The sequence below is a fragment of the Procambarus clarkii genome, chromosome 66 (genome assembly GCF_040958095.1).
Source record: "Procambarus clarkii isolate CNS0578487 chromosome 66, FALCON_Pclarkii_2.0, whole genome shotgun sequence".
Lineage (NCBI taxonomy): Eukaryota > Metazoa > Arthropoda > Malacostraca > Decapoda > Cambaridae > Procambarus > Procambarus clarkii.
This window is the reverse complement of record NC_091215.1, coordinates 26341164-26362688: the sequence shown is the minus strand read 5'-3', so window position 1 is coordinate 26362688 and position 21525 is coordinate 26341164. Positions and strand designations below refer to the sequence as shown.

Genomic DNA, 21525 nt, shown 5'->3' with positions numbered 1-21525 from the left:
ACCACCACCCCTTACACCCCTCATTGAAATTATGAGGATTAAGACGGAGGAAGATAGTATGACCTAGACAAACTGAATAAATGGTCCAACAAATGGCTACCAAAGTTCAACCCGAGTAAATGCAAGGTAATGAAACTAGGAATCGACAGGGTACCCTGTCGATTCCTCTTCGAATTCTCGCACCACTTTATTTCTTAGTTACATTAAAGATAAATTGTTTAACAATTGGCGGTACACGCACAAGGGGACACAGGTGGATACTGAGTACCCAAATGAGCCACAGATACATTAGAAAGATTTTTGTCAGTATCAGAGTAGTTAACAAATGGAATGCATTAGGCAGTGATGTGGTGGAGGGTGACTCCATACATAGTTTCAGATGTAGATATGAGAGCCCAGTAGGCTCAGGAATCTGTACACCAGTTGATTGACGGTTGAGAGGCGGGACCAAAGAGCCAGAGCTCAACCCCCGCAAGCACAACTGAGTGAGTACACACACACACACACACACTGTACCAGTTGATTGACGGTTGAGAGGCGGGACCAAAGAGCCAAAGCTCAACCCCGCAAGCACAATTAGGTGAGTACACACACTCAGAAGCAGCGATCAATATATCATAGTGCGGTGATGGCTCATGTCAAGGTTGCGGCATGAGGTAACACACTTTCATTTGGCGTCCTGGAACAAGTTCAAGCTGGTTAGATACGCGTCATCACCAGAGTATTTTATAACACTCCAACATTATTTGCATCACAGCGGCATATCCACTTGATGTTAGGCAGAGCGTGTCGAGAACTGTTAATGATGTCCCTCACACCTGTTATTTATGTCGACCCAGGTTCACCCTAATACAATACTCGCCATATAAACTAACCCGTTCATTAACTGTTCTATGGTGGAGCTCTACGAACACAACCTCCTACACTTGACAAGGCCTACATCAACGTCAAGAATTGCACACAGAATTAACATTAACGTTCGGCATCAATGTTCTTTTGCCATGTTGTGGCCTAGTCGTGTAAGGCGTGTGTGCTTGTGAGTACCAAACCACCTCATCACAGCTCCTACTGATTTTCTCAACGTCAAGCATTGTCCAGCTTGTTAAAATACAACTCTAAATTACAACTCAACATTAGTATAACATTCTTGGAATTAAGTTATATATAAAACTTTACTCCAAGCGAACAATATTTATCAATAATAATGTCTATAAAATGCTGCGTAACTTTTACAGGGAAGTTCTCATTACATAGACATAAGGTAAGAGAGCTAAGCATTGAAGCTTATATGGCATAACTCGCCACTTTACCCCATCTATTACTATCATCTAACATGTGGTTAAGCCTGTACACACTTCCCATTACTTCATATTTGTGTGATCCAGCTTGAGAACGACTGCTGCATCAGCCTCAAGTCATCAGTAACTTGGCCCCAGTAAATTATTCTCCATTGTGTAAAATAAGTAAGGAAGAGCGCTTAGCGAAGTACATTACAAATTACGAGGTTGAATACTGTTGAATAGAGTGGAAGGTTGCACATGTAGTAGCAAGTCTCATAAGGCCTCTGGCATCTAATTACCATCCAATTACTTAGTCAATTGTGGACAATTATTAAAGCGATAATACCATTCGCACTTATCTTGGAACCAGAAGTATACCTGAGTGGATCCTGAGAGTTCTAGCCGGGCCTGGGGGCCAGGCTTGACTTGTGATAACTTGGTCCAACAGGCTTTTGCCTAGAGTAGCCCGCAGACCAACATAACCATTACAACCCAAGTCGTCCCTTCACCTTCTAGTGTGTGGTCTGGTCAACATACTTAAGCCACGTTATTGTGACTCATCGCCTCCATCCGGGCTGGTACTTCTCGCATGTCTAATTTTATTTTGAAAACTTCTGCTTTTGTATCGGCAATATTTCTTATCTTTGCTGGGAGGATAATGAATAGCCAGAGATCTCTGATGAACATAAGAACAAAGGTAACTGCAGAAGGCCTGTTGGCCCATACGAGGCAGCTCCTATTTATAACCACCCAATCCCACTCATATACATGTCCAACCCATGCTTGAAACAATCGAGGGACCCCACCTCCACAATGTTACGCGGCAATTGGTTCCACAAATCAACAACCCTGTTACTGAACCAGTATTTACCCAAATCTTTCCTAAATCTAAACTTATCCAATTTATACCCATTGTTTCGTGTTCTCTCTTGAGTTGATACTTTTAATACCCTATTAATATCCCCTTTGTTATGTCCATTCACCCACTTGTAAACCTCTATCATGTCACCCCTAACTCTTCGCCTTTCCAGTGAATGCAACTTAAGCTTTGTTAATCTTTCTTCATATGAAAGATTTCTAATTTGGGGAATTAACTTAGTCATCCTACGCTGGACACGTTCAAGTGAATTTATATCCATTCTATAATATGGCGACCAAAACTGAACTGCATAATCTAAATGGGGCCTAACTAGAGCAAGATATAGCATGAGAACCACACCAGGTGTCTTGTTACTAACGCTGCGATTAATAAATCCAAGTGTCCGATTTGCCTTATTACGAACATTTATGCATTGATCCTTTTGTTTTAAATTCTTGCTAATCATAACTGTCAGATCCCTTTCGCAATTCGACTTCGCATACATCACTGTATGACGATGGTCATACAGTGATGATCTCTGAGTGTGACTACGGCACCTCTACTCATCACCGGGTCTCTTCTACAGTTTCTACAGTATCTTTCGCTCATTTCACTATTCAAATTGGAGACCTGACCTTAGAGTATCTCCCATGTATATATATTATGTGATACTTCTCTAGTTTCCTTTCTTGACAGCACATTTTGAGAGCTTTGAGACAGTCCCAACACCTGGTGTCTTGTTATTAACGCATCGATTAATAAATCCCAGTGTCCTATTTGCCTTATTACGAACGTTCATGCATTGATCTTTTTGTTTTAAATTCTTACTAACCATAACTCCCAAATCCCTTTTGCAATCCGACTTCGCAATCTCAACACCATCTAGCTCTTATCTTGTAACCACCATCATTACCTAGCCTCAGAACTTTAAATTTATCAGCATTAAACTGCATCTGCCAGTCTTTTGACCGTTTCAAAACAATATCTAGATCGACTTGAAGTGATAATGAAACTTTTTCAGTGTTTATTTCCCTACCGATTTTTGTATCATATATATATATATATCAATTCTCCAAAATTCATTTTTATTTCTAGTCTGACGCGACACGAGCGCGTTTCGTAAAACTTATTACATTTTCAAAGACTTTAGTTTACAAATGCACAACTGAATAGAACTTATGCATCTCCGATTTTATATCTACATTTGAGTGAGGTGGATGGGGTGAGGTGGCATTAATAGGGTATTAATTTCATCAACACAAGACAGAACACGAAACAATGGGTATTGAATAGAAGTGTTTGTAGAAAGCCTATTGGTCCATATTTCTTGATGCTTCTATATTCTACCCACCTCAAGACTCCGCTCCGTTTTAGCTCTTGGAGCTAAAACAACCATTAAACACTTAGATAAGGGCGTACACATGCTACCATTAAACCCTTAGATAAGGGCGTACACATGCTACCATTAAACCCTTAGATAAGGGCGTACACACGCTACCATTAAACACTCAGATAAGGGCGTACACATGCTACCATTAAACCCTTAGATAAGGGCGTACACACGCTACCATTAAACACTCAGATAAGGGCGTACACATACTACCATTAAACACTCAGATAAGGGCGTATACATACTACCATTAAACACTTAGATAAGGGCGTACACACGCTACCATTAAACACTCAGATAAGGGCGTATACATACTACCATTAAACACTTAGATAAGGGCGTACACACACTACCATTAAAATATCAATGTGAGACGCACAGATACACGTACTCGATGAGAGGTTCCCAGGATTAGACATCCAAGCAGTCGATGTTCTCCCCCTGACACACGATTCCTTCCAATACCTCCCAAGGCAATCACTCAACTCTCCTGTCAACGTTCTCAATCAATTTCGCTCTTCTCATTTCTCTGCTTGGCGATTATCATTTACTTGTATGGAAATCATTCCAGACCACAAGCGTTTGTTTCCCTTCTTTTGAAAGAATATGGACGAAAATAGAGGCTATCATTTTATTAACCGTGCGCGCGGAGCATGGAAAGGTCAAGGGTCAACCTTGACAGGCTCCTACGGGCAGCAGTTAATGACACCATGGACTGGCTGAGCCTCACTTGCCACATCTATCCTTCCGTGATGTATCAACACTCTCCCACCCCAGCACACTTACTGCCTCATACAGCTGGCACTCAGCCAACACTCTACCTCGCACAACACACTCAAGTTTAAGTTGTTATAATGAAGAGTGCAGGGCAGAAGGGAAGGGGGGAGGGAAGGGGGAGAGGAGAAAGGGGGGGGGGAGAAGGGAATGTTGGGGGGAGGAGGAGAAGGGAGGGGAGGAAGAGAAGGAAGGGGGGGGGGGAAGAGACACAGGGCGTTTTACCAGGTTGTTTATATGATAGTTCTCTATGTGATAGTTTCAAAGTACCTTCTCATGAAATAAACGAGTTTCTAGGAGCAGACTTCAGATGAGCTGAGCTAAGATAACAACTCCTGCTTGCAGTTTCACTAGGTATGTCGTTTGACAGCCCTTATAAACCCCTAGTCTAAGTTTATTCTATGTATATATATTATACATAGTGTGTGTGTGGTATTATATAAGGAGAGAGGGAGAGAGAGAGGGGGAGGAGCAAGAAGACTCATCTCTAGTCTTGACCAAGTCTGGTGGGAACGGTCTGAACATCAGAGCCTGCAACACCGTCGGGACGTTGTTGGTCTTACTGTTATGTACAAGGCCAACATCTTCAAAGTTCCGCACCTGGCCCAACTCCGTGGACTACCAGTAGCTGCAAAACTTAGCACTAGGCTTTCAACCTTCAACAGTCTCACACTGGAAGTGCCTTTTTCAAGAACATCATTCCATCAGCAGTCATTCACTCCGAGGCTGACTCGCATCTGGAACTTGTTCACTCAACAGCTGATACACGGGAGATCAGGTCAACTGATCACATGAAGACTCTGGCACACAGTTGGCTACAGGCTCATCCTGTTCCTTATATGATTGTTACCTAATGTTGTTAATGCATAAACGCTATTCCTACTGATGCATACAAGAGGCTCATGAAATAAATGGGCATCTAGGAGTAGGTTTCAACTTAGCTGAGGTAGGATTACAACTCTTGCTTGCAGTTTCACTGGGCACGTCATTTGATATCCCTTATAAACCCTAGTCTTGGAGAAAAACAAGGAGGGGAGGGTGAGGAAGAGACGAGAGGGAGGGGATTTATACTGTGTATAAATTTTTCTCATTCACTTCGTTATCTTCATTAACACATTTTTCCTTGATGAATTCCAGGCGTAGTTATTATGTACTCCGCTATTTAAAGTTTTAGCTCATTCACAGTTTTCTTAAACAAATATGAATTACGTTTGTGGCGTCGTGTTGCCTGATGAATCACCATGATATATACACCAACTGAACTCAAGACGAAAGCATCAGTTTCTGTTTGAGAACATATGAACAAAGGCAACTGCAGAAGGCCTATTGGCCCATACGAGGCAGCTCCTATCTATAACCACCAATCCCACTCATATACACGTCCAACCCGCGCTTGAAACAAGTATTATACAGACGTTCATGTACACAAACACTTGTCAGATATATAATGAGATATTATATATATATATATATATATATATATATATATATAATATATATATTATTAAATATGACCGAAAAAGTAAGATTAATAATTCTAACACGAATTTTCTCAATCTTTCGTACATTGCGCTTCACTGTTGGAGGTAGACTAGAAATAAAAATGAATTTTGGAGAATTGATTTTTGATTTACCTCCAACAGTGAAGCGCAATGTACGAAAGATTGAGAAAATTCGCGTTAGAATTATTAATCTTACTTTTTCGGTCATATTTAATAATATATGTCTACAGGAAAGACTGCTACCAAAATATACTAATATATATATATATATATATATATATATATATATATATATATATATATATATATATATATATATTGGTGTATACTGGCAGCAGGTTTTCTTTCAAACATGTTTCTATATATATATATATATATATATATATATATATATATATATATATATATATATATATATATATATATATATAAATAATACACACACACACGGTAGACTGCAAATATATTTATATCCCCTGAAGCTCTTTAATTAACTGGTGGCGACAATACTTGGAGACTTACCTTGGATAAACTGTAGTGTTGTTTCCTTTAACGTGTCTACTATTCAAGTTATGGTTCTCCATCACCTCTACTTCCCTCCCGTATATTACCCTTCACTTACCTTAATACAGCATTAGCACTTTGCCTCATCACACGCTTACCTGAAATTCAAAAGACAATATATAAAAACGACACATTAAATTGGATCTTAACCACAACCATTCCTTCACAAAACGTTAACTATCTCAATGTGTATATTTGTCTATAACGAGCCAAAAGTGTCTTTGGCCTTTCCGGCCTGGAGATATTCAGGAGTATCTGGGGTCATCTCTTTACTACACACGCACAAGTGATCATAACATTGAGGACATTCAGTCTAGAAGGGCGGCGAGACGCACTAAACTAGTACCTCTTGCCACTAAGGTATTTGGAGGCTTTGAATCCCGATAATACAAATGAATGAAATGTTATTACCAACGTCTATTGTAGATTGTATCATATATGACAAAGATGAAGAGGAGGGGGGGGGGATGAGAAGCCTCTAAATACCTTACTGGTGTCCAAGGGAAGTTTAAAGTCTCAGTTAGCAACCAGTTAGGTACTTTTTAGATCGTTCCTTATTGTGAGAACCCATGGCATGTTTGACAGGACGACAAACTCTTTGGGACCCAAGTTCGTACTCCCGACGATCTGGGGATGCCTGGTTTATGGATAGTTTTTTATTATTATTTCAGGCTCTAGTCATGACTCGACCTTATTTCAAAGTAAAACAAAATGGTGTCATACCAGCCCTCAGAAGAGCATCATATCAACTAAACATCCTCCTATATATATACTGGGAAATATCCCGATACAGTTCCTCCATAAACAAAGCCGATACCTAGATTTAGACAACCTTGCAAAAAATAAAATGTAAATGGTGGGTTAAGCCTAAATTAGTGCAAGTGCAGATGGGAGGTGAGTACAAAGGCAATCCAATCACCTGGGCTCAAGAGACTGAAACCGCGGACCTACCTGAGGGAGGTCTGGAGCGCTTGTTAGTGTGTGCCGCCCCATCATATAGGACCAGCAGTAGGGGTCGCCGGCTGGTTGACCCCATCACTGTCTCGCCCTTCTTCTCTCTCACCCTACTGTTGCTTTTGTTAATTGCCATGTTAGTGTGAATGTTGGCTACATCCTTGTAGTATGGAACTACTACAGGAGTGAAGTCCGTGAAGGAGTGAGCCTCATCTTCCCCGCCATGACACTCCTCAATGATGTACAAGTTACTGCCCATTGTGTTGGTGTGGAACTGCCGCCACTCTTGCTGTCTGTCAACCCGGCCTTCCTGGCCAGCCATCACTAGCTGCTGGGAGCGCTCAATAGTCTTACTGGCGCTCAGAGATCCACTACTGTCCTCGCCGCCCTCCTGCACCAACTCGGGGTCTCCAATTAAGTTTCTTTTGGCGGGCTCTGCTGTCTTCATGCAGTTGCCCACCACGGACAGCACCAGTCCCAGCATGCCTGACTTATGCCCACAACCTAATCTGTCGCCGTCTAGTTTTACACACAGGTATACATCCAAGTTGCTTTAGATAGTGGTTCTCCGGGAGGACCAACAAGTTGAGGGAACCAGGCGCGAGTCTACTGTTGAACCAGATCGAGACTAGTGAGTCATGCAATTTTGAAAACGTTGTTGAAGTTTATGACCATGGCGACCCGTGATAAGTCTGGTGTTGCTGTGGGGCCAGGGAACGTGAGAGGGGAGTGGAGAGGGAGGGGGATGGAGAGGAGGAGAGTGGAGAGGGAGGGGGATGGAGAGGAGGAGAGTGGAGAGGGAGGGGAGGAGAGTGGAGAGAGAGGGGGGAGGATGGGAGGTGGAAGGAGGGAGGGAGAGGAGGGGGAGGAAGGGGGTGGAAGGAGGGAGGGGGGAGTGGAGAGAGAGGGGAAGTGAGAGAAGAGGGGAGGAGACAGAGGAGTGAAGAGAGAGGAGAAAGAGAGGAGGGAGATTATTAAGTGCTGTAAATCGTTCTCGGTTGGGTTCGGAGCCAACTGAAAACCCTTTCTCAGTTGGGGGAGAGAAATGGGGGCGGGGAGAAATGTTGAGTGGGTGGGAGATAGAAGATTGGGAGAGAGGGCGCAGAGACGAGAGGGGAACACGGAGCATCTCGGATGAGAAAATTAAAGAGAGGAAATAGGAAGAGAAGATGGGGAAAGGGGGGGTGGGGGAAGTGAGAGAGATGAAAGGGGAGGAGGGAGGCGGGATGAGGGCCCCAGCACATCCCGGTAAATCCCCCCCTCCCCGCCCTTAGTATCAAGATAATGGAGTTCGTATAAGATCAACTGAAATGGCACGGTAAGTGGGTAGGAAATCCACAACAGTGGGACAGATAAGTGGGTCGGGGAGAAGAGACCCAGATATTAAGCACCAGCCTGCGTCGCCCACAACCCTCCCTCCCCTTATTCACCACACATATAGCAATGTCTCCGGGAAGGGAATATCAAATTGTGTGAATATACGACTGTCAGCTGCTACTAGCACATGCGGCTATCAACAACAGGTTCCCCTCTTATGCCATAACACATGATGGGTGGTACCTGCGCTAGCTTCACGTAAGGAATCCGGAAGAAAACTGCTATGCAAAGTAAATAACAGAATATAAATTAATAGTTTATATCACCCTCCCTCTTTTTATCACGGGTTTTATGTATATATGATGCAATAATAATTGATGAAGCTTTGCACCAACACAATTCGTCAATGTTTAGCCCAGTTGCTTCGTATGTCGTCCAGAATGGAGGGAAACGACTCAGATCTTCTCGGCACAATACATATCCAACCATTATGTTGGGTGTAGTGGTCTACTTCCGGGACCAAGTGGTGCCACTACGAGCCTCACACCAGGACGGCTCGCACGCTCTAAACACGCGCAACTCTTACTGGAAGAGGAATTCCACTGTGGGGAGTAACGTTAAACGGCAACTTAAAGAGTCAGATGGAGCTGGAATGTGATAGGCAGCGTCACACCATAGACGGTAGTGAGTGCCAGGTGTGGCGATGGGACGGACGCGTGAGTGGAACTGTGGCAGGTGGTTAGTGGAGGTGTGGAGGGAGGTGGGGCTCACCTGGGGAACACCTACAAGTGACCACCACGCCCCACGCAACAAATATGGTCACTTCACCACCTCTCATATATATATATATATATATATATATATATATATATATATATATATATATATATATATATATATATAATATGTGTGTGTGTGTGTATACTCACCTAATTGTGCTTGCGGGGGTTGAGCTCTGGCTCTTTGGTCCCACCTCTCAACTGTCAATCAACTGATGTACACATTCCTGAGCCTACTGAACTCTTATCATATCTACATTTGAAACTGTGTATGGTTTCACAACATCACTGCCTAATGCATTCCATCTGTTAACTACTCTGATAACGTCCCTGTGGTTCATTTGGGTACTCAGTTTCCACCTGTGTTCCCTTGTTCGCATACCACCCATGTTAAACAGTTTCTTTATATACCCTGTGAATTCCTGAGAATTTTGTAGGTAGTGATCATATCTCCCCTTACTCTTCTGTCTTCTAGTGTCATGAGGTGCATTTCCCGCAGCCTTTCTTCGAAACTCATGCCTCTTAGTTCTGGGACTAGCCTAGTGGCATATATTTTAACTTTTTTCAAGCTTCACCTTGTGCTTGACAAGGTACGGGCTCCATGTTGGGGCCGCATACTCCAGGATTGGTCTTACATATGTGGTATACAAGGTTCTGAATGATTCCTTACACAGGTTCCTGAAGGCAGCTCTGATATTAGCCAGCTTCGCATACACCGCCGATGTTATTCTTTTGATGTGGGCTTCAGGAGACAGGTTTGGTGTGATATCAACTCCTAGATCCTTCTCTGTCCGTTTCATGAAGGACTTCATCTCCAATTCTGTATCCTGTCTCTAGCCTCCTGTTCCCACTGCCTAGTTTCATTACCTTACATATACTCGGGTTGAACTTTAGCAGCCATTTGTTGGACCATTCATTCAGTCTGTCTAGGTCATCTTGTAGTCTCATACTGTCTTCCTCCATCTTAATCCTCCTCATAATTTTTGCATCATTAGCAAACAATGAGAGGAATGATTTTATACCATCTGGAAGATCATTTCATATATAAGAAACAGTATGGGTCCAAGGACTGAACCCTGCGGGACCCACTGGTGACTTCTCGCCAATCTGAGACCTCAGCCCTCACAGTGACTCGCTATCTTCTGTTACTCTTATCCAATGGAGTACCTTCCCTTTCACTCATACCTGCATCTCCAGCTTTCGCACCAGTCTCTGGTGTGGCACTGTCAAAGGCTTTCTGGCAATCCAAAAATATGCAGTCTGTCCACCCTTCTCTTTCTTGTCTGATTCTTGTTGCCTGATTGTAGAATTCAATTAATCCTGTGAGGCATGACTTGCCATCCCTGAAACCATGTTGGTGTTGTGTCACAAAGTTCCTTCGCTCCAGATGTTCCACTAGCTTTTTTTGCACAATTTTCTCCATTAGCTTGCATGGCATGCAAGTTAGGGACACTGGCCAGTAGTTCAGTGCCTCCTGTCTATCCCCTTTCTTGTATATTGGGACTACGTTTGCCGCCTTCCAAATTTTTGACAGTTCACCTGTTACCAGTGATTTGTTATACACCATGGAGTGTGGCAGGCACAGTGCTTGTGCTCCTTCCTTTAGTATCCACGGTGATATTTCATCCAGGCCTATAGTCTTTGTCACATCCAACTCTAGCAAAAGCTTCCTTACATCCCCACTGGTAATCTCAAATTCCTCTAGTGGTGTCTGGTTAACTATTCCTTCTCTTATCTCTGGAACTTCTCCTTGCTCTAATGTGAAGACTTCCTGGAATTTCTTACTGAGTTCCTCGCACATTTCTTTGTCGTTTGTAGTGAATCTGTCTGCCCCTATCCTCAGTTTCATTACCTGTTCCTTCACTGTTGTCTTTCTCCTGATGTGGCTGTGCAGCAATTTGGGTTGGGTCTTAGCCTTGCTTGCTATGTCGTTTTCATATTGCCCTTCTGCCTCTCTTCTCACCCTGACGTATTCATTCCTGGATCTCTGGTATCTTCCTCTGCTCGCAAATGTGTCCTGTTATTTCTATCGTTTCTCCATGCTCTTTTACTTTGTTGCTTAGCTAGCTTACATCTCTGATTAAACCATGGGTTTCTCATCTGCATTTCATTTTTTACCTTTTGGGCTGGGATAAACTTTTCTGCTGCCTCCTTGCACTTCTGCGTGATGTATTTCATCATGTCTTGGGCCGTCTTTTCCCTTAGCTCTGATTTCCATGTTATATCTCTTAGGAATTTTCTCATCTTGTAATTTCCCTTACGGAATGCTAGCCTTTTGCTTTCTCGAGTACTTTAGCCCTTCTTCGACCAGATACTCAAACGTCAGTATGCTGTGATTGTTTATTCCTCTTGCTGGTTCATCGAGACAGGTCGAGTCTCGCTGGTTCATCATTTCCCCTCATCCTAGTGGGTTCCCCGATACGTTGGCTTAGAAAGTTTCTTGTCGCCACCTCCACTAGTTTGGCTCTCCATGTATCCTCTCCTCCGTGCAGTTCCTTGTTCTCCCAGTCTATCCTTCCGTGACTGACGTCCCCCATGATGAGCAGATTGAATCGATTTCTACAGGCAGCAGAGGCTGCCCTCTCAATTATGTTATTAACTGCCATGTTGTTTCTGTCATACTCTTGCCTGGGTCTTCTGTCATTTGGTGGAGGGATATATATTACTGCTACTACTACTCTTGGTCCTCCCATCAGGCCTTGGTGCCTGTTATGTAGTCTCTAAACCCTTCACAGTCTGGGATAACCATCTCCTTCAAACTCCATTCCTTTCTCATGAGTAGGGCCACTCCGCCTCCCCCCTACCCTCCCTCTCTTTCCTTCTTACAGTGTAATCCTGGGGGAACACCGCATTCGTTATGATTACCAAGAGTTTTGTTCCCACGAGTCCAATTACATCTGGGTCTACTTCTTTTGCTCTTTCCCTAAGTTCACTCACCTTGCTTGTAATCCCATCTATGTTTGAGTACATCATCTTAAGCTGACTCTTTTCTGTCCAGCCTCAGTTTCTGTTGATTCCACTGGAGTAGATAAACATGGAGGGTCTGGGATGGGGAGGGGAAAGGGGGGGGTCCTGGGTTGTGAGGGGGGGGGGGCTGAGGGTGAGGGGGACCTGGGTTGTGGGGGGGCTGGAAGGATCTGGTTTGGAGAGGGTAGGGGTGAAGTAAGGGCTTGGAGGGGTGGGGGAGAAGGGGAGGGGATGGGGAAAAGAGGAGAGTTTGGGGGGAGGGGGAGGAGGGAGGGGATAGGAGGGTGGGGGAGGAGGGAGGGGATAGGGGGTGGGGGAGGAGGGAGGGGATAGGAGGGTGGGGGAGAAGGGAGGGCTTAGGGTGGTGGATGAGTGTAGGGGCTGGAGCAGGTAGGGCTTCTATTGGGTGGGAGATTGGTTTGATCCTCCTCCCCACTGGGGCTGTTGAACTGCCTGTGGAGGGCTCCCCACTCCCTTTTGGGATCATAGGGTTCTGGGCTGTGGTTAACCGATTCCTATTCCTCTCCATGCACTCCTTCTTCGCTGCTGCTGCCCTCAATCTCTCATCCCAGATCATATCCCTCTGCAGTAATACCATTTTGAACTTCAGTACATTGAGTAGGCTGCTCTTCTTTGCTAAAATTTCTTCTTTTGTGTCCTCACTTTTGAAAACCACTTTTATTAATCGATCTTTGTCCTGTTGTACCTTGTGTGTGTATTCACCTAGTTGTGCATGCGGGGGTTGAGCTCTGCTCTTTCGGCCCGCCTCTCAACTATCAATCAACTGTTACTACTATTTTTTTTCTCTCCACACCACACACACCCCAGGAAGCAGCCCATGACAGCTGACTAACTACCAGGTATCTATTTACAGCTAGGTAACAGGGGCATCAGGGTGAAAGAAACTCTGCCCATCGTTTCTCGCCGGCGCCACAGGATCACGTGTCCAGCGTGCTATCCACATAGCTACCGGCGCCCAGACGGTGTGTGTGTGTGTCTGTGTCCCGTTCACAAACAGTTTCTGACCTGTTCTCTCTGGCCTTCAACCTTCAGTTCTTCAACCCCTCGCAATCCTCATCAAAACAGTCTCAAGTAGACCCATTGATACTTTTTACATGGTTGCCACAATATCTAGGCAGATAACCTCCCCCCCACAAATAATACAATAACGTCATTCAGACGTCCCAATGTACCAACGTTCACTGGTTAAAACTGGTATAAATGCGAGCACAAACCTTTGTGTGCGCAAGCAAGTTTATACCATACAGTTGACAATTTGACATCATTTTTCGGTGACACTGTCATCCCTGATTGCATGCAGCAGTCCTCCTCCTTAAGCAGTTAGATTAAGGACCTGCCCGAAACGCTGCACGTACTAGTGGCTTTACAAGAATGTAATCACTATGCTATGTATCCTCACAAACTCAATGTACCTTCTTGTATATATATATATATATATATATATATATATATATATATATATATATATAATATATAAATAAATAAACAAACATTGACCTCATTTTGTGTGCTATCACTCCATGGTCATATTTGTCGAATGCCTTTGCAAAGTCTGCGTGTACAACATCTGCATTTTGCTTTTCTTCTAAAGCTTCTGTGATTTTGTCATTGGTTGAGTAACTGACAAGACAGGATCTTCCCGCTCTAAATCCATGTTGTCCTGGGTTGTGTAGCTCATTATTTTCCACAAAACTAGAAATTTGATTCCTTATCTCTTTCAAAAACTTTTCTTATGTGCAACTAATTGCACATAATAACTCAGTGCAACTGGTCTATAATTTTTTGCCAAGCTTTACTACCCCCTTGTACAGAGGGGCTATAAGTTTGATGAACTAAGGTGGAGGACAGGAGTTGGAGCTCGGTTATTGTCTTGATTTATTTTACAAGAGTCTGAAATGTAGTGGGCAATTAAATCTCAGGGGAGTTGGACTGGTAATAATTAACTTACAGGAGCAAACTAAGGAGGACAAGAGCTGAAACTCTGTAACTGTGCTCATCTTATTTACTACATCTGAAATAACCATGTTTTAAATCTCAGGAGATTTGGTTATATACTAAAGAAGATACAATAGGGAACTAAGGTGGGGGACAGGAGCTAGAACTCGGTACAACAATTTTCTTTTCTTTCTACGTCTGAAATATGACCGTTTTAAATTGGACTAAAATTGGGCTATTAGTTGCGAAAACACACTTATAAACGCGGTCTCTGACAAATTTCGGTTTTAAAATGGCCTCTGTCAAAATTTGGGCTTAGACTGGTCTCTGTTCAGTTTCGGTCTTATATGGTCTTTGAACAATTTCAGTCTTTTACTAGACTGAAGAAATTCGGTCTTCAACTAGATTCTGAAGAAATTCGGTCTTTAATTGGTCTTTGACTAATTTAGATCTTAAACAGATGAAACAGCAGTAAATGAATATAAAACTAAAACTTACTTCTAAGCTGTCTATTTTCCTTAACAAACTTCTAAGAACATTCTCTGAAAATGGTATTTTTGAACAATTTTAGTTGTAAACTCTTCAATAAACTTCTATGAGTATATGAATGCTGAAATATTTTTATAATACAAAACTATGAACATTTTTTTAATTTTCCCCATAAGAAACCTTTAAGAACCTAGCGGGAAATGGGAAATTTTACCTAGAATCCATATGAACTGAAATAAGTTTGGTCTTAAACAAGTGTGACAGAATAAAACTCTGAAAAATCAGGCTCAAATGGGTGGGGCACAGCGGCAAATAAAAACTGAAATATTTTTATAAAATTGAACTCTGAAATATTTTTTAATTTCTTTCTTAAGAATCCTTTAATAACAAATGAGTGGTTTTTGGTCTGAATTTTTTCCATAAGAATTCTTTAAGAAACTTCTATGATTATATATACAGGGGTACCTCGGTTTAAGGGTTTAATCCGTTCCTGGAGACAGCTTGTATTCCGAAAACTTGTAATCCGAAGCTAATTTCCCCATAAGAAATAATGGGAATGAATTAATCCGTTCCTGACTACCCAAAAACCTCACTTCAAACTAAATTTTATACCCAATTCATCTAAATAAACCTACAAAACTATGTTCAAGTTATTACTTACTCTTGCTGATGAATGCTGTAGGCGTATGGAAGATGGTGAGGAGGGGGAAGGAGGAGAGGTGTTACTGTTTGGGAGGGGAGTCCCTTCCATTATAACATCAGGCAGTGAGGACCACTTTGGAGTGCATTCTCTGGCATGTTTTGCCTGCATACCACTAGGTCCTGGTTGTGGCTCACTGCTCGATTTTCTCACAACAAATCTGTCCATGTAAGATTGTTTGTCCCTTCTTCGCAAGATGTCTCTGTAGTGAGGCATCACATTGTCATTGAAAAGATTAATGCAACGCCCTACTACAGCTTTCTCTGTGCGAGACTTTTCAGTAAAAGTTTGCATTTCTTCCCACATCTGACACCACTTCTTAATCTTCAACTTCTTAATCTCCAATTATTAAAGTATTTGTGGTCTTTGTTTCATGATTGTTCTTACGCCTTTTGCCACTTTAGCACTCATAATGTCCTTTTTCTTGCTAAGTATAGTGCATATCGTTAATGTGGATTTGTTGTACTGCCTACAAAGTTCAACAACACGTGTACCATTTTCATGTTTCTGAATGATCTTTTGTTTTTCATCTATTGTCATCCTCACATGCGCTTTCTTGCCCTGATCCTTATCACTGGCATTCTTGGGACCCATGGTGAGATATATATAATAACTTTTATGGTCAAATGGCCAAAAATCCAACAAAACACTGAAAATCCTGGTGAAGAATTGAGGCGGGATAGTCACTTGGCGCAAGTCACTGGTAAACTGAGGGGCGATCGCCGTACCACCATGCGCTAGGTCGGCCTGTACGCATATCAACACCTTCGCCTTCCGAGGCAAATTTTCCGAGCAAATCCTGCTCGTATTCCGAAAAACTCGTATACAGGAACACTCGTATTCCGAGGTACCACTGTACTCTGAAACATTTTTGGTCTTAAACAGATGTGACCAAATACAACTGAAAAAATCGGCCTCAAACGGGTGGGGCACAGGGGCAATATTCTAAAAGTTCATTCAAACAGGCATGTGTCACCGTTGTGTAATACAGCGGTAACTTTTGCCTCAAATTTTCCCCATAAGAAAACTTTAAGAACTCAGAGGTAATATTCCCCCCAAAAAAACAAATATTACTGCTAAGACATCAACCCTACTACTGAACTTCGGCTTTTTGGTCCCGCCTTTTAAATGTCAACCAACTAGTGAACAGGTTCCTGACCCTATTGGGCTCTATTATATCTACATTTGAAACAGTGTATGGAGTCAACCTCTACTACATCACTTCCTAATGCTTCCTTTATTAACTGCAGAACTCTGACACAGAAAGTTCATTCTAATGTCTCTATGGCTCATTTGGATGCTCAGTTTCCACCTGTATGCCCTTATACAGATACCACCCTTGTTAACTAATGTCTATATCTCGTCCATTCTCCTGAGAATTTTGAGTGTGGTATTCATATGGAGTTATTTATGTGTGTAGATTTTGAACCAGTCCCCCTAATATTTTCCAAATGTAAATTATTATGTATTTCTCTATCCTGCACTCTAACGAATACAAATTTAAAATTGGAAATAGTCCCAGTAACTTGTTTTATCGAGTGGATTTGAGTAGTAAAAAACCTTACCACGTTCTCCAGATTAGCAATTTTTCCATTTCAATAACAAACAGATTAACCGGGAATTAATAAACCAAAACCTTACAGAAATAAGCTGGGAAGAACAGCTAGAAAATTCAAACCTAAATCAATGCCTTGAAAAAATAGGTTCAGTAGCTCTAGAAATATTCTCAAGCAACATACCTCTAAGAAAAGAGGGAAATGTAAATTGGCAAGGGAACGGCGTCCTGGAACACAAATAGCGGAACAATTTGAACACCCATTTTTCCCAAGAATGACAAGGCTATGTAGAGAAATAGAAACAATTGAACTATCACTACAAGAATCATAAAATACAGAAGAGGCAGACAGCAAAAGGTCATCAGTGAAATAGAAGGAATCCAAAATACTTTTGGACTGCTCTCTATTGATGGGAATCAATAGATAAATAGATGGATGCTGATAAAATACAGCACCCATGATGCATCAGCCATGTTAGGGCAATCTCACAGCCTCACCCTTGCCCAAGAAAACTCAATAAACAAGACTTTCTGGCACTGATACTGGCATAATATAAGTTGGCTTAATAATATTACAAATTAGTCAACACTAACTTTCATATATACATTTATTACGTTACCTTGCTTGTGGGAATCGCTAAATATCCTAGAATTGGACAGAGACAGGCGCCGACTAATTCTTGTGAAGGTTGGAGTGGTTGCAGAACCTTTGTGAGTAGAAAAGAAATTGCTCAGATTTGCAATGTAAGAATATGATTTTTAATGTTTTTAACATTTTATATTACAACATGTTGCTGAGAAATTCTGTGCCTGAAAAAAACTACAGGTAATATTAGCCTTCAACATTTATCAATCATCTGGGCCATTGCTATTATCGTTATCATTGCCTGGTTTGTATACCATTGGTGTTTATATGGCTATAATAGTTCTACTGTATATGAATGTAATGGAGTTAACAAAGAACCATAAAAGAATTGTGCTATTGTTTTGTAATTGCCTGCTGTGTGATAAAGTTACATGTATCGTGTACTAGGGGCTTGAAATTATCATCATATGGTGATTTGATCTTTCTTGCCAGCATTTCAATCCATGCCTAGATGACATTCCCATACAGAATGTCAGCAAAGGAATGGATTGCAAAACACTTTTTGAGCAGTGACGATAACAGATTTGCATGCAATGATGTACATATTACGCCTATGTGGGACTAGATCACTGTTTTTTGTCAAAATAAGAGTGTCGTCTTCTCCTGTACTACTGGTACTGAAAGGCAATGACCCCAACTACCTAGTTTCCATCTACACGTCAAAAAAAAAAAAAAAAAAAAAAAAAAAAAAAATAATACAGAAAAAAAGAGGTAAAAAATGTAGCTTATTTTTCCTTATTATCAGTACGCATTTTTTGCACACAGGCATGGTGAGTAATTTTGACGATAGTTACATTCTGTGGGTTAATTTGCATAATGACCAAATTTAAGTCAACCCAGATATGGATAATATGAAGTTGGATATAAAGAGTTACTATAATCTACAAAAGACTTTCTAGTAAAGGTAACAAATTATATATCCTTTAAACACACAGAAGGGCAGTTAGAATTATTCAAAACATAGTTTTAATAATGTTAATTTATTCAGTGACCAAGATTTGCATCCATACTGGCTGTACAGTATTAGGGTTTAAACAACAAATGTACTCAATAAATCAATGAATCCGTATGGAATGCCTGCATCAATATGGTCAGATTATGAATCACTCGCCAGCTGTTTTTTAATCCAGAGATTAACTATGCAATTTTGCACCAAGACTTTATATATTAGCTATTTTACAAAGCTACTAAACACTGGATGCAAACAATCAATTTTTGTATAGCTCAGTTTGTGATAGAACAACTAAGATTATGAATGATGACAAACCAGTTAGTGTTCTCTAGATGTAAAATGATCAAGACTCCAACAAGGCCAGGACAGGCAATAACATGCAAATCCTTGATATTTATGGTGGTTGAAAAATACCAGCGTTGAATATAATGAAAAGCCAATTTCTGGGTGAGCCTTGGTGATCTACCATCTCTGATATAGGTGTCATCAGTTGCAGAGTTCTCTGGCCTACCAAGGGATCTAGAACCTGGTCCCTTCATAGAGGTGCAGAGAGCCGTGGCATTTATATATTAGGTTATTTATTTATGCCACCACTGAGGAAGGCAAGCAAAAAATCAGCGAGTCAAAACAAATTACTGCTGGCTGCCTCCAAGACCTGCAGATTCAAAAAACCAGCGTTTAATGTAATGAAACACCATTTTCTGGTTGAGCCCCGGAGGCTCCCTGGAGCTATCAGGCTGATATGTGTTATATTAGTCTGGGGTATCGGTCAATTGGAGTTCAGCCTACAGGGGACCATGAGCCAGAACCTGATCCCCCTCAGAGAGGCAAAGGGAGCAATGGCCTATGGAAACTCCCCATGTATTTGGAGGCATTCCATGTATGCCACTGACCGGGGTTGGCACCCAGAAAGGTAGGCATGACATAAACCCCACAAGGAAAGAAAATTGCAGCCGAAGACTGAACAAAGAAGCAGAACTCCCCCACCTCTTCAAGAAAACAAGCAAACAAGCAAATATCACACTCCGCCGTTGCGTTGCTTGTCCGCGCAGCTCACCCCTTCCCTGGAGGGGGAAGGGGGAGCCCCCCCCGTATCGGTTACCTTGCAATTCCAGTTCGAAGGCTGAACATCAAAACCCATGCAAAAAAAAAAAAAAAAAAAAAAAAACGCCGACAGGAGGGAGGGAGGGTGCCAGGGAGCCTCCAGGGCTCACCCGGAAATGGCATTTTATTACATTCAATGCTGGGTTTCTGAGAGAAGCCCCTTTGGCTCCCTGGAGCTACCTAACTAAAGAGAAGGAAAGAAGGACTTACCCCGGGAGGTGGCCGCTACTCGCTCCTCAACTCTAAGTCGGGATAAGTGGCTGCAACCTGCGACCTAAAGCCAAACATGGACAACCAGGACCAGGAACGTTGACGAGATAACGCGCGGCCAGGACCAGGAACGTTAACAAGATAACGCGCGGCCAGGACCCTGTTCGACCCCCAAAATCCCCGTGCTCGAATGTCAGCCTAGGACATACTGCCGAAGACAGCAGTCAAAGCAGCAAACTTACGAACGTCATGGGCATAAGGATAGACTGCAGGCTGGCTAGACTTTATGACCCTGTGGACGACCTGGGAGACCCGAGCTCTGGAACAGGGAACGAGGGAAACCCGATCAACCCAAAGTGCATCCCAGGCCTCAGAAGCTGAGGTACGCAAGTAACGGTGAAGAGCCGCAACCGGACACGACATGATACACCTCTGGACTGACCAACCAAGCATCAATGACCCAAGAACCCTCCGGAAAGTGGCTGCCTCATTCTTCACTAGAAAAGAAGAAGGCTGCAACCGAACAAACCGACTACCAGGCCTGAGAAAGCAGAAATCCCTGCGCCGGAGGAGAGCATGAAGCTCACCAACCCGACCCCTCAGAGGCTAATGCCAACAGAAAGAGAGCCTTGGAAAAACAATCTTGAACCAAAGGGGCCACCACAAACCAAGGTGAAGACAGAAAAGAGAACACCCTGTCCAAGGACCAGGATGGCTCGCGTGGCGCATGAGCTGGCCGGAGGTGAAACAAAGCATGAGAAAGCTTACAAAACAGGGCTGAAGTGACATCCACCCCGAATGCAAGCAGGAGTGGCCCTGCTAATGCCGCACGGTATGAGGTGATAGTATTTGGCATCAAATAACGGTCCTGAAAAAGTCAAGAAAGAAAGGACAAGACAATCTACGAAGAAAAATAAATGATGGACAGAATGGCAGGAAACTTTATACTGTCCCCAAGACGAAGCTCGCAGGTGGGACACCATCAACGAAGCCATCTGATTACCATACAAATGGCGATAGACCCGCGTCAAAAAGACCAGACGCGAAGATCGGAAGGGAAGAATGAACCAGCCAGGTACCTGACCAAACCGATCTGCTGAAAAACGCGGAGCCGTGGAAAACATCGCTAGTTCAGACAATGAGCAAGCTGCGCCTGAAACCAAAGCTGGGCCGGCCACCAAGGGGCTAACAGGACTACTCTCCCTAGATAAGTCTCCAAACGAGCCAGGACCCGAAGCAACAGCTGGACCTGGGGAAAGAGGTGCAGGTAACCCCACCTCGACCAGTCTTGCCAAAAGGCGTTCACCATGACAGCTTCACAGGCAGGGAAGGGCACCACACATATCGGGAGACACTGAGACCACACCGACGCGAAGAGGTCCACCTCTGGACGCCCGAATCGTTGAACCCCAAGCGACCCGGACCCTCCCAAGTGACAGCCAAATCGCCACGAACTCCTGCACTGTGCTGCGAGCCCGACGGAAGGACAGACCCCACTGCCCTTGGTTGGCCTGATGAGCAATAGTC

The 21525-nt window shown here is 42.8% G+C and overlaps 1 protein-coding gene across 5 annotated transcripts in view; it reads right to left on the bottom strand.

Moving 5' to 3' along the window:
- LOC123769147 (cyclin-dependent kinase 17) overlaps window positions 1-21525 on the bottom strand; it is a 150367-nt gene that overhangs the window by 116215 nt on the left and 12627 nt on the right. For all 5 annotated transcript variants that reach the window (XM_045760113.2, XM_069309914.1, XM_045760114.2 and 2 more), the window contains one exon: window positions 17707-17793. In XM_045760113.2, the coding sequence (XP_045616069.1) occupies window positions 17707-17793 (87 nt within the window). The remainder of the gene's footprint in view (window positions 1-17706; window positions 17794-21525) is intronic.